The following is a 7,500-nucleotide window of genomic DNA, read 5'->3' as shown; positions in this document are numbered from 1 at the left end:
AATAAAATAAACCAACAATTGCTAATTGACACATTGGCATTTTATTGATGACATGTCAAGTTTTTGACCAAGATACACCATCTCATAAGTTTGTTCTACAGTACAGAACAGCACAGGGTGCAATGTCAGTCCCCTTTCGAAAGCGTGTGTGGCCACCATTGTTTTGGATACAGGCAGTGCAACGTCGGCACATACTGCCTACCAGTCTTTGGATGGATTGCTGCTGGATTCTGTCCCACTCAGTCCTCAATGTCTGAAGCCATCTGACTTAGGACCATCTGCCTGTCCTGCCTTGCAGTGGTGACTCTTGGCCTCCCTGATCGAGGTCTGTCATCTGCAGAGTTGTGGAGGGTGTCTCTGTCCACCAGGGCCGATATCGTCTGGTGTGAACAGCCAAGGCGACGTGCCACCTCACGGTAGCTCAATCCACCTTGTAGTATGCCCAAAGCACACTGCCGTTGATCCCTTGACAATCGTGGCATGTTGATTGAAATGCCCATTTTGCACTGGCCTATTGAAAGCCAATATCAAGACATCACATGCAGCTCATTAAAATCATCCCATACCCCTTGGCTAATCACTGACAGTCAAAACGACTGTTCAACAGCTGTGCTATGAAGTGACCATTGAAGGTTCAAGTGACCATCCGTGACCGTTTTGTCTGACAATGAGGACACTATTGTCCACAAATAAGTTCACACATTTACTACACGCAGTGTTATTGTTGATATTTGAAGGTTTAAAAGGTGGTAAGTTTCTTTTGCGTTTCAGTTTATATAAGTTGAGGTACTTACATAATATTGAAGGAGGGTCTGTGTTATTAAATTGATTGACAGATTGGTCATTATATATTAGGAATCATAAGTTAACTGGAAGGCAAAATCAAGTTATGAGGGAAAGCAGCATGGTATTTACATAACCATAATGCAGAATGACTGGAAGAGTGGCAACACCAACAGCAATTATGAAATCAATTAAATGGAATTAGGAATTGTACCATGCATTGTAACTGTATTGCTCTCACTGATTAGTAGCTGGTACTGGCCTGAATGTAATTTAAGCAAAATGCCTCTACAATTTGTAGAGAGACAAACGATAAACCAGAATTATGCAGAGTACGAAGGCATGACCATGTGAAATGTTAAATCGGTCAGAATATAAGAATTATATTATTGAAAATAGTGCAATGATGCTACAAGCCAATTTAAATATTACCTGTGTTATCCGTCTTCTGATTAATTAGACAGGTGCGTGATTAGACAGGAAATAAATAAATAATGGCAGTTGCTCTCAAACTGCTTGTGCATGAAAATGTGAATTGTTTAGCAGATATGAATTAAAATGGTAACTGTGCAAAATCGAATCGCTTTGGATTCGGTACTTGAAAGAAGTAGCTAACTTTCAGAATTATTGTACAGATGATGGAATATTTTTCTTGACTAGAAGGGATTTTCTTTTTGAAGGATAGTGAAAAGAATTATTGATTGCAAATTGGAACCCTGATAAAGACTGTTGCCCTTTCTACATGGAAATAGCAAATGAGATGAATGTTTTTAAGTGTCCATACAACTGAGATTTCTGTATATTTTAGCATGTCGTTTAGGTGCGGAAAAAAAATAAAAAGGAAAGGGATAAAATTTTGATATAACACATAATGCAAGTTAAATGTTTCTGTAAGAACCTTTGCCAGTCTTATTGAAATACATGAGCCCGTGACATTTACTGATTGGTGTTTAAACGAGGCTTAACCTTGATTTTGTGTTTCGGAGTGTTGAGAGCAGTTTAACCGTGCAATGTACGATTTCACCTCATGAAGCTTTGGAAGAACTTCCAGTGAAAGATTGGACGATGGGGAGAACCCAGATTTGGGTGATTGGGCATTCAACACGTGATCATGAAACTACCCCCTTGCTGAGGAGATAAGATGAGCAATGTCGAGAGAAAAAAAGAAAAAAACCCACTGAAGAGAAGGTTGGACAAGTCAAACCACAGAAAGGCAAAGTTTAACGTCGCCGTTGCAAATACATCGTGAACTTGCCGTGGTTGCTTCAATGCACAACTAAGGCCCTGAAGGTCCACATGGCGAGTCATCTGCAACATGTGTTCAATGGTGCAGGTGGGGCTCGTGCAGCCATCGTGGCTGCATCCAACGTGCACAGCTCACTTGGTGAATCAAACCTGATTGCACAAACTGCTGCTACGAGGCCCCAATCTCTGCTGGGGCTGGATCTCTGGGTCACCTCTCGAGTCCTTTTCGTCTCCTTCAACCCAGTGTCGGGCCCAAGCTCATACCTGCCAAGATCTACCTTCTCTGCAGCTCAGAGTGTTTCGACTGTGTTTCCCCTTGGGTGCTGCTCTATCTACACCCTGACCTGCTTATCTTCCAACTTCGGGTAGCATGTCTTTTCGATTTGTGACACATGCTGATGAACATGTCATGAATTAAATGGAAACACAATCACTAACCTGGCTGGGACACGATTGAAATGGTCGTTATCCAGCATTCTTCCAATATGAGCACTCGCTGCCATTGTTGATTGAACTTGTGTCATGGATATATTTTCTCCTCCAGGAACAGGGTATGGTGATCATGTGTAATATAATTATTCAAATTTTCCTGATAAGGAAAAAGGGGGGAATTGTGGAAGAAAAATAATTATAATAATGTACTCTCAATTATAATGGTTGCTGGTGCTTTATAAATTTAATTTTTATGCTACAAGTCGAATTGGCTGTCAGTTATGCTTCCCTTACCCAAGAGTCTTTTGACCTAAATGTTGATTAAAAAAAAAAAGAATGTCTTGCAATGTAACAAAGTGACCTGGTTGATAACACTGCAACTTTTGCCATGATTCTTTCACCTAGCGGACACGTATTGCAGTTGGAGTAATTTTGCCAAATGCTTATCAGCCCCCTCCACTCCACATAAAAGCATATAAATGCCAGGAAATGTAATCGTAGCTTAGTGCAAATCAGTGTGGATGTATACAATCTCAGTGGTTTGGACTCCGTGGTACCATGTTAAAATAAAGGTTCTCTGATGAAATGTACTCTCGTTGTCGACAGTGTATCGATTGAACAGGATTTACATCGAGTCGGTCAAAAACAAAATTCTACAACATAGGGCAGAGACAGGATAGCAGCATCCAATATATCATTGAAAGCCTGGATCTTAGTTTGGACCCAGGTTACCAGTGGCTCCGACTTGCGTATTTTCCAGTGTATAAACCTCACTTTTTTATTCGGCAAAAAAACCATACAAGGTCGACTTCCGATGATCTGTGGCTGGATTGGCAAGGTGTCGGAGGAGATACCGTTGGACATTATCAAGCAAGCATTTCCAACAACATGGATGGCACAGAGGACATCATCTGGGAGGAGGAGGCTGCAAATGATGGTGAGAGTGACATGGACTTACTTGACCCTGATTCTTACAAGGAGTTATGGGCCATCTTTGACAAGGAAAGCATAGATGAGGATTTCCTTGGGTTTAGCCGAAAAGCTTCATCAAACCAAAAAGACCCTTTCCGGGGCCACAAATCCACAAGAAATATGTACGATACCGGTATGAATCTCTTTTCTTCCTATTTCGAGGAACAAAAAAAAAAAAAAAAAAAAAAAAAAAAAAAAAACAAACAAACAAACCTTCTCCTCTCTCTTCAACTTCTTGAAAATGAGAATAAGACTGTTAGGCTAAATTAAGCGGACATGAGAGTAAGCATGTTGAATGAACTTTACCTCCGTCACTTTGTTCCGCACAAAGTTAATATACAAACGTATTAAGATCTAGATCAGAAAATAAAATGATCAATATATTCGTTTATTTTGAGGGTGAAAAACAGGGGTGCAGTTAATACACCGGAAAATACGGTACCTCATTCAGTGCCTTCAGAGCCCCCATAAGGATGTCTGACGTTTCCGCAAAGATGACTGAATTATCTGCAAAATCAAGATCAGAGCACTTGCCACTCCAGAACCATGCATGGCACCTAGATCTCTCCTACATCCTCCGTATAATCCAGTCCATGCAAGTGTTGAAAAGCATGGGGGGGGGGCAATACACACCTGACGAACTCCACTAGCAACTGGAAATATGCCAGAGATGGAACTACACACCACACAGCACTCTAAGTACCAGAGTATAGTTTAGATATCAGAATGATCAGCTTTGGTGGTACACAACGAAGACTGAGGATTCTCCAGAGGGCATCCCTATTCACTGAATTTAACGCTTTGCGAGATTAACACAGGGTGCAAGTAGCCCCCTGCTGAAACTCTTGCCTGCATTCGGGGAGGACCCAAAGAGCAAGGATACGGTCAATTGTTGACCTCTTTGGTGTAAACCCAGACTGCTGGTGTTCAAGCAGATGGTGGCAAACCCTATCAATAATTGTCCGAGCAAAGACCTTGTCCAGCACCGAGAAAAATGTCACCCCTCAATAGTTGTTGCAGTCCTAACGATCACCCTACCCTTTCCAGAAAGGGACAACAAGGTCCCACTTCAAGCCAGTTGGGATGATGCTCTTGATCGAAACAGAGCACAGAACTGCATGTAACAACACAAATGCAGCATTTCCACCAGCCTTTAGAATTTTAGCATGGATGTCACAGATCCCAGGATCTTTGCCCCCTTTCATCTGTTTCACCACAGCCTATGTTTCCTCAAACGAAGGCAGTTCACAGTTCATTGGAGGGTCAGCAATAGTGATAGTAACGCCCCTGACATTCAACTCAACAGTTTGTGGGTCAGCCAGGTAAAGCCACTCAAAGGAACCGGACTCCTCCGCTTCAGACCCCTCTGTCAAGAGCTCTACACCCGATGCTCCAACCGCAGTATGTACTGAAGATCAGGCTTAGAGGAATGCAATGCTCTGATTACTCTGTAAGCAGGACAAGAACCACTTGACCACAGTTGATGCTCTACATTTTCACAGATTTCTCGAACAGAGACTTCCTTGTTTGCCCTCAGAGAAGGTAGTTTTACACCTCAGCTCCTTAAACAGCTCAGCTCTGCCATAAAGCCTGGGTCTGCGACTCTGATCAAAGGTATCCAGTGTACCTTGGGAGACAAAGTTCTTATTTGCCAGACGGTGCATTACAATACAACCACCAACAACATCAAGGATGGATAGTAGTTTTGAAGGGATTCCACAACTCTTTAGGATCCCCTGAAACACCCATATCCCTCAGACCCCCACTCAACCTGCTCACAAACTCCTCAGCTACCCTTTCAGCATTGAGCTTGCCAACATCCAGCCAAGGCTGGGATGATACCATTCTGTTGGATTTGAGCTGCGGCTTCAAAGTTGCGACAAGTCTGTTATCGATATTGAAGAACTGAGCACTCTGGTAGTTCCTGGAGTTCTGGAGCAACCTCCAGCGACCATCAATGAGAACATGATCAATCTTTTTTGCCACAACACCAGCATTGGAGTACCAAATTCAGCAATGCAGATGTGGGTGCTGAAACCATGAACCAACAATAATAATTCAATGACATCTCACAAAGTCAAGGAACTTAGTGCTCTTCTGGTTCCTGGTTCCAGGCCTATGAGAACCAACACGTCTTATAACCATCCCTATCAGTGCCAGTGAATGCATTGAAATTCACCAAGACAAGAAGAGTTTCTCACCTGGGGCATTGATCAACCACCAACTTAAGCATAACACAGAATATCTACTCAGTGAGATCTGTCGCTTCAGTCGGAGCATATATAGAAACCAGGGAAATGACACACAGAGAGTGACAAATCCTCAGTCTCATCATACACTCGTTTATGGTGTTACCTCGATTACCATAAAAGTGAGCTTGTTGGACAGCTACAGCAACTGTCTGGGAATGGTAACCATCAGAGGAACCAGACCAGTAATAGGTGTAGCCAACCACCATGACCTCACCATTGTGTGGTCTCCGATCTTCAAAGTGCTGCAATATTGATGATCAGACACTGGAGCTAAGATGACAGCAGAGACAGGTGATCATTCTCTCTTAGAGCAAGGACATTTCATGCAGCCACTCAAAGGGCAGCCTCAGCTTCACCCAGGGACCGGGGAGACCGCTGTCTGGTAGACGACACCTCAGCACCACCACAACCAGACTCAGCAGGGTTGCCCCATGGTTCTCCCCACCTCCCCCACTGATCAAAGAATGGGGGTCGCAAAAGCTTTGCCCCAGTCCTATCATCCGGTGAGCTGCCCTGCGAAGGGCAACTGCACAGGAGGTACTCCAGCGGAGCAGGTTCTTCTCGGTTTGATTTGTATTGCTATACGTTGTGGAATGAATTGTTTTTTGGTGGCCAGAGTGCAAATCTTGCCAGCGACCTCCTATAAACAGCGACCACAGCTGCAGGTGGATGTCTGCGGACAAAGTTGGGCATGCCAGATATGGATGGCCGTTGGTTCACCAGGAGCTCCTCTGCCCTTTGACAGGTTTTTTATATGACAGGATATCCATGCACCATCTTCACCAAGAACCCTGTGGGGGAGTAGATTTGGTGGCCGACAACCTGACCATGGACCAGGTACGTCACAGATCTGACCTGACCTGAAAGGCAAGGTGTATCAAAACAAATGGGGGTTAATGACAAGGGTATGGAGGTGATGTTATACCGACAATGTCAACAACTCAAGTGTGAAGTGCTCAAATGACCAATTTGGGGAAGTGGAAGTTTTACAGCTTGGGGCCAACATTCATACAAATGATCAGCATGTTAGCGTTGAGTATGATTACGATCTATTACTTAATTGGCATCAACCAAAACGCAATTCAGAAATTCAAAAATAAGCTATAGGCAGAAAAAGGATGATTTATTCAAAGTCAACATCAGCATTTTAACACCAAAAACAAAAACATTGTTGCCACAGTCTCAGCACTCCTTCATTACTGTTTTGCCCAATACCACCAAAAACATTTTCTCCTGCAGCTTACTTCAGACAAGGAGAACATTGGCATGATCATGAGGCAAGCATTCCAATCAGCAAATAACTGTGAGCACCCAATTTCAAATTGCTAATGAAACCACAATTTTGTAGAACATTAAAGGATGGCAAATTATAAAATTGGGAACAGATATAATCCAGAAATGTATTGAGTGAAATGTTTATCCCTTCAAAAACATCATCCAACATTATAGATGGCCCCAGCTTGAATCATGCGAGTTTTCATTTTCCTTCATTTTGGGCATACCTTTTACGTGGCAATGCATTTTCTGTTTGTACAAAGATCTAAAATGGGATAGGATGATACAAAAAAAAATTTTGATTCCAGCGACTCCAAAAAATTCTTAATATCACAATATTATCCAATTAAATCCAACTGGCACAATAATCTCAGTTGTTTTGATGGATGACTTGCACAAAGAGATGTTTATAAAAAAAAAATAAAAAAAAGCAATCAACCTCGTAAATAACAAAACACAAACCAAGAAATGTTTCCTTTAATGGAAAAATGTTTCCGAGAACGAAAATAAAAAAAATACAAAATAAAATAACCAACTATCA

The 7,500-nt window shown here is 42.3% G+C and overlaps 1 protein-coding gene across 5 annotated transcripts in view; it reads right to left on the bottom strand.

The window, feature by feature from the left end:
* The window catches only part of SLIRP (SRA stem-loop interacting RNA binding protein), a 244,313-nt gene that overhangs the window by 186,057 nt on the left and 50,756 nt on the right, over positions 1 to 7,500 (bottom strand). For 3 of the 5 annotated variants that reach the window (XM_085889289.1, XM_085889292.1, XM_085889288.1), the window contains 2 exons: positions 3,875 to 7,224; positions 2,467 to 2,617 (listed from right to left, as the gene is read on the bottom strand). Coding sequence is in view for 1 of the 5 variants with exons in the window: in XM_085889293.1 (XP_085745419.1) it covers positions 7,162 to 7,224 (63 nt within the window). In the remaining 4 variants the exon portion in view is untranslated. Of the gene's footprint in view, positions 1 to 2,466; positions 3,587 to 3,874; positions 7,225 to 7,500 lie in introns of those variants that run through there. The other 2 variants (XM_085889290.1, XM_085889293.1) reach the window with 2 other exon arrangements.

This window comes from Eptatretus burgeri, chromosome 7, assembly GCF_056783735.1.
Source record: "Eptatretus burgeri isolate ZD-2024b chromosome 7, Ebu_testis_v1, whole genome shotgun sequence".
Taxonomy (NCBI): domain Eukaryota; kingdom Metazoa; phylum Chordata; class Myxini; order Myxiniformes; family Myxinidae; genus Eptatretus; species Eptatretus burgeri.
Note: the sequence above shows the minus strand (reverse complement) of the source record. Positions and strands in the feature narration are given on the sequence as shown.